At 33.5% G+C, this 12,142-nt stretch overlaps 1 protein-coding gene across 1 annotated transcript in view; it reads right to left on the bottom strand.

Annotated features, from left to right (window-relative positions):
- Positions 1 to 11,748, bottom strand: part of LOC139862316 (probable mannitol dehydrogenase) — a 34,586-nt gene extending 22,838 nt beyond the window's left edge. Inside the window, exon 1 of the mRNA XM_071850911.1 lies at positions 11,378 to 11,748. Coding sequence (XP_071707012.1) covers positions 11,378 to 11,475 — 98 coding nt within the window. The 5' untranslated portion in view covers positions 11,476 to 11,748. The remainder of the gene's footprint in view (positions 1 to 11,377) is intronic.
- Positions 11,749 to 12,142: the final 394 nt, after the last annotated feature.

The raw sequence follows: 12,142 nt of genomic DNA, 5'->3' as shown, positions 1-12,142 counted from the left end.
CGTATTCCGGGACGTGCGGTGCAGGGTAGGATCTTTGCCGAGGTGCTTGCCTGTTTTTGAGACGGATCATTATGCGTATCATTAACTACATTTCACAATATTTTCCCTGGTAGTCAGTCGCACATCGTGGAGTATTTTTTTAAGGAAAAATTATTTTAGTACGTAACTATATATTTGTAATAAAAATATTTTAAATATGTATTACAGTGATGGTTCCATTCGGTTTAAAAGGCTCGGTGGATTATGTGGTGTAGATTTTGGGTGACGGATAATTGGTAATTTCTTCCAGATGTAGTATCTGGGGTCGTAATGTCGCAGTATTGAAATAAGTTAGAGTTGTGTTTGTGGAAGTCGAGAGTGTAATTGTAACTGATAGATTCTTGTTAGTTTTATTCTCCATTCGTCTCCAAATAAGTTTAATGTTATGAATATTGAATTTTTTTTCCTTTTCATCTTCGACTTGAAATTTTTTCGTCTGTATTATATAGTACTTTTTTAAGGTTATGCTAATGAAACACATTTGAAATTTAATTCATTCATAAAAATTTTGTAAAATAATATATGACATACATAAATATATTTAATAGTCAAATTTAAAAATAAAAACTTTCAATAATACGGAACACTTGTTTTGAAACGGAGTAAGTATATTTTTATTAAAATTGTTGTGTATATATAAAAATAATTAAATAATGTAGAATAATAGAAACTTCGTAGATTATTGTGTATTATAGATAAAGGAACATATTCAAACCAAATTTACCCTAATGGATCCAAGGCTATCTATATAATTGATTTGGGTCATGGGACCTAACTACATTATAAATTATAAATTCTAATACAATAGGCAAATACTCCCTAAAAGTTTAAGCAAGAAAATATTACAAACGTTCAAACTGAAACGTAAATACATAAATACATAAATACAAGATATAAATATTATCATTATGAACGTAATAAAACCAAAAAATACACCTAGAGTCTTCATGTTGGAACTTGTAGTTTCATTTCGTGGCTTGATTTTTTTTTTTTCAAATAGATAAAATAGAAAAAGAAAAGATATATAAGTGTTTGGAAAGATTTAATAAGTGTTTGAAAAGATTTAAGAAGATTTGGATGAAATCAAGAAGATTTTAAATAAATGGGAAAGAAAACTAGAAGTAAAAGTTGAAAAGGGATTTTTTTTTTTTTTTTAAGGTGATTATAAAATTATGGGATATATTCATTTAGATCCTTAATTTAAGTTGGAATTCAAGGGATAAATTTCAACTCTTGGATCATTTGATGGGCGGGAAAATCACATGTGATTACCAGCCTTAGATCAAATGTAATTAACGTTAACGATCAAGATTAAAACACAAAAATAAATGAAGGGTAATCTGGTAATCACATGTAATTATATTAATCTAAGGGTGCTAATCACATATGATTGTCCCGCTCATCACATAATCCAAATGGTGAGATTTATCATTTATCCATTGAATCATCTCAACTTAAATTAAGGATGCAAATGAATATTTACCATAAAATTATATATAAATAAAACGCTACAATCTAGATGAAAATTGCAGATATAAGATACCCTATTATTTCTAGAAACGAACTAGAATTGTGGAAAGTGTATGAGAATTAAGAAAGAATATGAAATATGGAAAAGATGAGGATTTAAAAAAATATAATATTTTTTTTGGGTAAAGGGTTTACCCCGGCAAATATTATTAAAAAATAATAAAGAATGGATCAGTACAAAACAGCTGCTGCTAGAGCATCTAGCAGCCGAGCAAAAAACGACCTACTAGCTACCATTACATCAAGATAACTAGCCTAACCAAAAAAAAAAAAACGCTAGCCTAAGCTAACATCCAATCGATCTTCAGCTGCGCCACATTATGCGATTCTTTAAAGTTGAGTGTCATCAACTTTAATCTAACATTTGAGCGAATCAAATCGAACACTTGATCCACCGTCTTAGGACGACCATTAAAGACCCGATTATTCCTTTCAGCCCAAATAGTATAAACAGAAGCCGCAAAACACAGTTTCGCCACCACACCCTTCGAGTTATTGCGACCCGCATGTTGAGCCAGAACATCACGACAAACCTTCCAATCGTTTGTACCCAATGGAAAACGCATCAAACCTTTAACTCGTTGCCAAACCATCGAGGAAAACTTACACTCAAAGAAAAGATGAGCATGAGAATCCATATTATCATCACATAACATACATTTGAGAACCGGATGATTTCTCAAATCCCAAGGCTTAAGTTTATCTTGCGTTTTTAGCCGTTCTCCCATAACCAACCAAAGGATAAACGCATGCTTAGGAATACATTGAGGAAACCATACAACTTTAAACCATGGAACCGGAACCGCTCGAGGCCGTATAGCCTCCCAAACATGCGAAACCAAACACTTGTGATTAGTACCATCTGTCGATCTCCAAACCAGTCGATCACTACCCTCACTAAACGTTGGAAGGTTGATGGACTGAAGCATCGGGAACAGCTGCAACCATCCCGCAGGCCAACCCAGCCCATTCGGCCCAATCAACTCAGCGACTGATAATCGATCGAGGCCCGGCGAATAAATCAACTGGGCCGGAATATAGTTAGTCAATGGGCCGATGTTACACCAAGAATCAAACCACATATTATCACTCATACCATTGCCAATATCAAAAACAAGAAACGAATGAACTGTTTGGCGAATTTGTATAATCTTTCGCCAACTCCATGAAGAACCCGTTGCAATGGGGACCTCCCAAATATGATAGTTATGAAGCTTATACATGTGAATCCATTGTACCCACAATGATTGTTTTCATGTCATGAGACGCCAAAGATGAGTGGCCATAAGAGCCGTATTCCATGACTTCAACCGCTTAATACCAAGACCACCTTCATCTTTAGGGAGACACACGTCATCCCACTTAACTTTCGCCTTCCCTCGTTTCATATCTCCTTGACATCAAAGGAACCCACGAAGAAGCTTTTCAATATCTTGCACAATTTTCTCGGGAAGAATAAAAACAGAGCACCAATAGAGTTGCATTGTCGTGAGCACTGAGATGATAAGCTGAACTCTACCCGCAAACGACAAGAACTTATTCTTCCAGTCATTAATTTTAAATCGGACCCGGTCCACAAGCACTTTACAGTCTCTGTAGATCAATCTAGACGAAACAAGCGGAACCCCCAAGTATCAAATCGGGAGACAGCCTTCTTCGAACCCCAGTATGACTAAGATGCTGTTTTTGACATGAGCATTAACCTTCAAAAAAAATACCGAACTCTTTAACAAACTCGCCACTAAGCCGGAAGATTTTTCGAATTCCTGTAACGTGTCTCTAATCAGCTTCACCGAGTTAATGCTTCCATGAGAAAAAATAAAGAGATCATCTGCAAAATAAAGATTAATTAACTTCAACTTATCACACTTAGGGTGATACTTAAAGTCATTCAATTGCGCCACATTCCTTTTTAGCATCAAAGTAAGCACTTCCATAACGAGCGTAAACAAATAAGGAGACATCGGGTCACCCTGTCTCAAACCTCTTTTCCCTTTAAAAAAACCATGGATATCACCATTTATAGAAATAGAAAATGAGGTCGACGTCACACACGCCATAATCCATTTGATCATCAACTTCGGGTAACCAAAACAAATAAGCGTTTCTTCCAAGAAGTTCCAGTCAACCGTATCATACGCCTTTTGAATGTCAACTTTCAACGCACACCTAGGAGTACCACGATCCAAATGATAATTTTTCATTAACTCTTGGGTAAGAAGAATATTATCCGCAATACGACGACCGGGAATGAACGCGGACTGATTATTACTCACAACCTCTTCAAGACTAGCTTTTAACCTATCCGTTATAATCTTGCTTATGCATTTATACAGAACATTGCAGCATGAAATGGGCCTGAAATCCGTGACTCGGGATGGGGCCGGAACTTTAGGAAGAAGGGCAATCACGGTACTATTTAATTCTTTTAATAACTGACCATTCCAGAAAAACTCTTTTATTGCGGTTACGATATCATCACCTACCACATCCCATGCCTCTTTAAAAAGCACCGACGAGTAGTCGTCCTCGCGGCGATATACAATCACCGATACCAAACATAGTCTTCTTTATCTCGTCAGCTGTAATCGGACGAATCATTTTATCAGCTTGTCGTCTGCTCACACGGTTTGTAAACAGAGATCCCAGGTCTCTTAGTTCATCCGTACCTGTACAAGAGCCAAGAAAGTTACGAAAATGAGAAACAATAAGCTTAGGGACATCGGCTCCCTCGATAATATTATTATTCGCATCAACTAACGCCTCGATTCTGTTCCTGTTCATTCGACCTTTAACTACTTTATGGAAGTAGCTAGAGTTATGGTCCCCGGCACGCAACCATTCAATTTTAGTCTTTTGTTTTAAAAAACTTTCCTCTTCCAAGACCACTTCATTATAACTCTTTAGAGCAGCTGAAACAATGCCTCTAGCCGATTGATCGTACAGATTACTATCAAGATACGTATGCGCTGAATCCAACTCTTGCTTGCACAAACGAACCCTATCATGAAGGTTACCCTTGCTCCACATCAATTTCCGAATCGATTTTTTAAGCATACGGAGCTTTTTCACAATTTGGTACATGTGATGACCCTCCACTTGTTCTTCCCACCCATTTTCGACTAACTCCCGAAAATTCTCATGTCTTGCAATAAAGTTACGGAATCTAAACGGTTTAGCTTTCTTATCCGAGTTCATCTGTAGCTTAAGAATCGCTGGACAATGGTCAGAAACCCCATATGGTTGAAACACAACATAAGCATCGGTGAATCGACTCATGAACCCATCATTAGCCATTACCCTATCAATCTTCTTCAAAATACCCGACGATGAAGAGGGACGTTGATTCCATGTGAAATGGAACCCAGTATAATTAACATCAGCCATATTAATCTTATCCACGCATTCTCGAAATTCCCGCATAGCAAGAGAACTAGACGATACACTAGCGGTAGAATCATCAAGATCAAGAGAAACATTAAAATCACACATTAACACCCATGGTTAATCACGAACATATTGCTTATGCATGGCAAGATCATGCCATAATTGCCTCCTCCTAACATAGTAATTATCCGCATACACAAAGGAGACAAAGCACTGCCACGAGTTATTAATATCACGAACCACGCAATGAATCACTTGGTCCGTAACATTTAAACACACAAGCTGCACTACACTCGGATCCCATCCAATAATAATTCGTGTCCCTTTACAACAAACCCGATTATTTGAAAACCAATTCCACGAAGGGAACACAAAGTTACAAACGTCATTCAACTTAGCAATAGAGACATGAGACTCTGAAATACCACAAACACAAAGATTATTACTAGTAACAACCTCACGAACCTCCTTTTGTTTAGGGATAAGGTTCATACCCCTTATATTCCCGGAAGCGAGACTAATCATTGTAAACCATCTAGAATGGGAGTGCTTGCCCCCTCAGTTTTCTTCGAAGCCATAAAAAGAGAAGTCTCATCATAAACCACTTCCACATCACTGTCTTCATCCCTCAACTCAAGATCCTTATACGTTTGATCATAATTAACTTTATTAAGAGCATTATAAGGATTCTCGATCTTAAGGGAAGAGTTATTACTTGATTCCGCTGCATGCAATTTACGAGGAGCTGCTATACTCTCTTGATTAACTTGAATTTTCTTCGGTCTATAAGCCCAACCCTTTTTCTTTTCACCAACAGGAAACACAACCTGTTTATTCTTTTCGCTCGCATTGTTTTTCTTTTTGACAACTCGTGTGAATCCATCTTGATCAGCTTGAGGCTGCTTAACCTGCTCAACTGTCGCTAGTTTCGGACATTGAGTATCTTCATGACCAAAGACTTTACAACACGAACATCTAGGCGGTTTCCATTCATATTCGATGCGAACTTCATCCATAGTAATAGTCGTACCATCATCACTCGGAGTACCTACCATAATCGAATCCTTAAGCTCATTACTAGCCGAAACTTCAATCATCGCCCTAGCATAATTGGGACGACCCCATGATTCCAAACACATGGTGGAAGTGTATGAATCAAGCATCATGGGATTCCCAATTTTGGACGCAATCATAATCAACCCAACTTCCGTAAATCCCGGTAATGGGATGTCATGTAGTTTGACCCAAACTGGAACTTTAGACAAATCCTCCTTCGTTAGTGAAACATTAGGCGACCATGTATTCAAAATAATAGGACTATTACGTATCATCCATGGACCGTTTTGCATTACCTTCATCATACCCTCATGGGAAGCAAACTTGAAAAAGAAGAATCCCTTAGCATTCATCATAATCTTCTCCAAACCATACTTTTTCCACGTGTTCAAAACATAATTTTGAACCACCGGAAACGCGACCCTATTTCCAAGAAAATATCCATACAGTGTATTTGTATACCGTTGCGAAGCTTCCTTCACAGTTTCAACAGGAAGAAGAACATCAACTGCTGAGTTTGTTGTTTCCTGTTCCATAAACCTAAAGTTCACCACCTTTCCTTGAGAGTTCCCAGCAACAACATGCGAATAAGAGACTCGCTTACCAGCAACATGATCATTAACTTTCGGTAGAGGAACGGCTGGTGGAACAACATTCTCTTGAGTATCACTATCACCCTTACGATCATCCCTGGAAACAGAATCATCATCAGCAGGTAACTTAGTATCATCCTCTACACTTTTGTCAACCGGAATAGTAACAGGCTCGACGTCAGACGAGGGTTTCTTGGAAGCGTGATCATCAGATTCGACTGATAACGTGTCATTATCATCATCGTTATTGGTGGATTCGTTATTAACCGAATCCGACGCCTCAGAACCTACTTTTCTGTTGCGAAGAACCTAATTTAATAATGATAAGAATGAACGAGAATAGTGGATAAGAAAAAATTTGAGAAGAAATTAAAAGTTTTGAACTATTTTTCTTTTTCTTTTTTCCTTTTTTTTTGTGTGTGTAGTCAACTTAAAATTAAAGAAAGAATGAAAACTTTAGAAGGTCAAACTTTGCTCATGATTTTGTGGTATGGGAAATCAAGAAAGAGTTGCAGATGAGACAAAGAAGAGAGAAGATCGAGACAATTTTTTTTTATTGTGTTGTGAAATTCAATACACGTGTATGTGTATAACAACTATCAACAAGTTGGTTTACTGCTCGGAATTATATACATAAAATATACGTTGATATATATCAATGATTTGCATAAGACGTCCTTTTGAATTCGAAACGAATAATTACGGCTTCTATGTGAAGTCGAATAGCCGTAGGAGAAATAACTAGAGAAGGTTGCTCTGTGAGAAGAAAAGATAAAAAGAAAGTTTGAAGGAAAGAACTTTTAATTCGCGGGCAGAAACATGAATAGGAAAAGAGTAAGAAAGGCATCGACCAACGGTGATGGAAGATTATTGTGTATTATTATAAACTAGTGAAATGACCCGTAAAATCACGGATTTGTTTAAACAAAACAATTTAATGATATGTTTTAGATATTAAGTGAATGTAAATGCTAAAGTCATTTATTTTAATGACCCGTTTGACTAAGAAATTTGTCGTTGTTTTTACAAATATATAAAATAATGTATTTTCGCATACATATGTAACGTAATTAATATCGTAAAAAGAATCCATATTTGAATATTAATAATATAATAATTATAATTATAATTATTATATTAAAAGTAAATAATAATAACAAAGTTCGCTCAAAGTTGAGTATTTATATTTTTAATAATAATAATTATTATTAGTAATAATAAATGTCTTTTAGTTTTTTTAGAAAATTAAAATACAATTATTATATAAAAGTTGTACAATATGCTTTAAAATTTAGGTGTCCTGTAGAAGATTTTAAAATTTGGGAGAGATTAGTATTTTCTTTTATAAAAGATTTTGTATTATTTTTTTAATTAAATTAATATAAAATTATGACATCATCTTTATGAAAATTATAGGAAAATTACCTTAATGATGACATCATGAATTTAGAGCTTTATATGACTATATAAATAGATAGAATATATTTATATTTATAGATTACAAATGAATATATTATAATGAACTCGAGATTTACTGAGAAATGGAATCCCTAAAGATTACAACATTGAATTGGATACATATTCAAACATAATTTACCCTAATGAATAAAAGCTATCTATACAATTGAATTGGATACATTCTTAATTCTAATACATTGTTACTTTATTTTTATTTTTTTGGCTATTTCTAGATATAAAAAAACTAGAATTAATTGGTCCCTTTGTTTACAAAATTATTTAGACTCTTTGTAATTTTTGTTTTTTTCTAGCGTTTTGCTAATTTATATAAATTTCTTCTGCCTTTCAAAAAAATTTCTAATACAATAAGCTAATACATCTATAGATCTATAGATTCTATTATATTACTAAAATGATGACATCATAAAAAAGTAATTTTCTTTGTTAATAAAAAATTAAAAATAAAAAGAAAAAAATCTAGGACCTCTAAGTGATGTCATAAATGTATTTATTTTTTATAATTTAAAAAAACCATATTAATTATTTAACTTTGTATATGTATCTATTCTAAATTAGGTTTTCTTTATATTGAAAAAATCACGGCTCACGCTCGCTGCATCTGTTCCAGTTACTCAGTATTAGGTTTTCGATATAGTTGAATTGGATGCAGGCTATCATAAAGGCTTGAAAGGTATACGACCTTTTCAAAGCAGGTTTGTCGTTTCTCGAATACTGATTTTTTTTTTTTTTTTTTGTATTATTAGTGGTTGTGCTTTGTTAGTTTGATTTGGTACTTTTAAATTTTTATTTGGTATGTTGACTTGGTGTTTGTTACAGATTATGATGGTGGAATTTGAAGATGGAAGATGGATGAAAAACCCAATAATCGTATGAATGTACAATTCAATCTATTCAAACCGTTAAGGTAAATGTAAAATTAACCAAATGTATGTATTTCTTTGATGCACACCAGGTGCTCGATAAAATTACATAAATAAAATTACCTCTTTGATCTGTATTTTCTTTGTTTTGTTAAAGGCAATGAATAATAAGTGTTATGGGAAATTCAGTAAGGCATGAAAAAGATGAAAATAGTTGCATTTAGAATTGTTCTTTCACCATCTATATGGTTATTGTTGTAAACTGATCTTTAATTTTTTAGTTTTAGCTAATTTTAGGTTTCACACACATTGTTTTTGTTAGGCTCATCAGCAAATCTTTGATATTACGTGATCGGGATCTTGCCGTAGTTTCTATTCTATTATATTGATTCATCTTTAGCTTTATTACTTCAGTGTGTCCAGGTACTTTGTTTTGGTCATATATTCAGCCTAAGGAATTGCTAAATTGTACTAATGTCAATTGTTTAGTTGGGAAAATATGTATCTTAATGCATGTGTGAGGTTTCTTATGCATGTTGTGACAATTTAGGGGATATTTGAATACATGTGTGTGTATATGGTTCACCACTTTAGCACATTTATGTAGTAGTATTTTGTCTCTCTAAAGCAATATTTATCAGGTTATTTCATCTTCCTAAATTGTAATTTAAATTTTTCAACCTTCATGGTCATATCATGATTTAATTTTAACTTCTATTATTTGCACATTTTCAAATATCTATACAGGAGGAAGTACCTGTCTCATTTTTTTATGGTTTTTTCAAAGGTGACTTATTCCTTATTATTTAATTTACTATAATTTTAGTAAATGAAAATTGCTAATTGAATGTTTGAACGTATCATTTGATTCAAATTTTATGTTTCTTTGCATTGTGATTTAGTTTCATGAATTTTCTCAGAAATGTTGTCATCAAGATGTTCGATCAAATGCTTGGTTCCCTTTTGATGTAGATGTTCTGCATCAAACTAACTGCCGCAAGGTAAAATTTCATTCCCGATATGATGTAATCATTTCGTTTCTGAAAAATAGTGCATACTTCATTAGATTTTATGTTGAATATGTATTATAAGGATCCATTTTTATTGAATATGCTCTTTTGTATTCTTATAAAAACAATCATAAATCAGTTACTAAATCTTTATTTCATGACAAAATGATGTTGTGATGAAGATTATGTTTGTTTAGTGAACACCCATATGCTACACAAAGTGTTCGATTAAATTTTAAGTTAAAAAAGTGTCTTCTGAACTTTGCACTTTCTTAAGATAGATATGAGCTTATTTTATATCCTTAACTATTTTTCTTTTGAATTGATTCTACATGTTTGCTACTGTTATGTTTGGCTCATTGAAGATGATTTTTTAAACTAAAATTGATACAAGTGCATACCATCATTTAAAGTGGCTTTGTGATATGACTTATGAGTTGATCATTGTTGGTAGATTGTGTTGAAGCTTATAACGAGTTTCAGTGTCGATTCCTTTTCACTTGAAGGGTTAAATCGTTTACGATTTTCCTGAGTGGGTTGAAGGGGTCAATTTCTGTTATATATTTGGATGGGTTTCATGGAAACAAATGCGAATGATGAATGTTGGTATATTGTTTCGTCATACCTAGAAGTGTAAGATTTGAATTGGGTAACTTATGAACCGATTGAATATGTGTAATTGTGTATGGTGAGGTTTGCATACTACGAGTATAACTTGAAATAATTTTTTGGTTATTCTCTTTGGTTTAGGTGTAGGTGAACTGTCTCCCTTTTGAATCAAAAGGCTAGAGAAAGAAGTTACAAGAGGTGTATATTTCATCAAAGTTTTGCTTTTAATATTAAACACATTGTAATTGTAATGCAATGGAATTGTATGTAATTGTAATAATATTAATGAACTGATGAACTGATAATGGATGGAAAATATATAGACATTTTTGTTTCAAACTTTACATAAATGTAGATTTTTTGATCAACCAAACATGTCAAGATGGTTGTTAGAGTAATGGGATAGTTTATCATACCCTTCTCTTTATATACTTTTACTTTTCATTCAACATTTATAAGATTAGATTCTTCTAATACATACACTCGATCTATAATATGTTACATTTTATATTTTAGGCTTTTTTCACATGTTCACCCTTTATTTAACCAAGACATCTACAGAGATGTTATGTTTAAACTAAATGACTTTAGCATTCGCATTCACTTAATACCTAAAACATATCATTAAACTGTTTCGTTTAAACAAACCCGTAGTTCTACGGGTCATTTCACTAGTAATCATTTTCATTTTCATATATTTTGTCACACTGCAAACAAGACACCCGTCGAACTAATATCCACGGATCAATTAGCAATTTGCAATTTGCAATTTATAAATACTAAAACAAATTAGTGATGATTATTAAACGCATACCGTCGAGAGAAGTTAAACGGGGAAAGTACGCCAGAGGAGTCTCTTGCAGCGTACCCAAACGCCTTCACTGCCTTCTCGGTTTTTGTTAAACTCTCCATATATCCACAAGCTAGTGAAATCTATTTAGTTATTAAACTAATTATGTGAAAGAAAAGAGAAAAAAGAAGGAAAATATGTGTATATGTATATATACTACGAGACGACAAGCAAATAAGATTTGAATGATGTATATATAAAGTTATAAATTAGATGTGTGCGTATCCTTAAACTTGTAATATCGGCTTGACTCAAATTATATATTAATGGAGTTTCTGTAACAGGCGGATATAGTAGTTCGGGTACTCGAGCTACTAAAGGAGTTAGAGGGTGACACGGTGTTTATATCCTAAAATGTGGTGCATATTTAATAAATAAAATCACACGGATATATGTTCATGTGGTTTGTATCAAACTAGTGTTGGAACTCTCGCTTCGCGCCGGGGGTTTGGTTTTCAATATATTATATTGCGTTTAATTTGTAAAATTATTTCGTTGTTAACGATGATGTCGTTGAAACGCAACTCGAGTCGTACTAAAAGGTATAATCCGTGAAAGATTTAAATATTATTTTAAATTAACAATATATGTGTATCTCCGCGTTTCGCTAAGGAATTGTCGACTTTTAAAAATCTAACGCAAAATCAACGTGTATGAAAAGTAACTCAAATATTTAGCGTTTTTTTAAAAAACGTCCGTTTTGCGTATAATTAGTGACATTGTGTTCCT

This window comes from Rutidosis leptorrhynchoides, chromosome 8 (genome assembly GCF_046630445.1).
Source record: "Rutidosis leptorrhynchoides isolate AG116_Rl617_1_P2 chromosome 8, CSIRO_AGI_Rlap_v1, whole genome shotgun sequence".
Lineage (NCBI taxonomy): Eukaryota > Viridiplantae > Streptophyta > Magnoliopsida > Asterales > Asteraceae > Rutidosis > Rutidosis leptorrhynchoides.
This window is presented reverse-complemented; position numbering and strand designations above follow the sequence as displayed.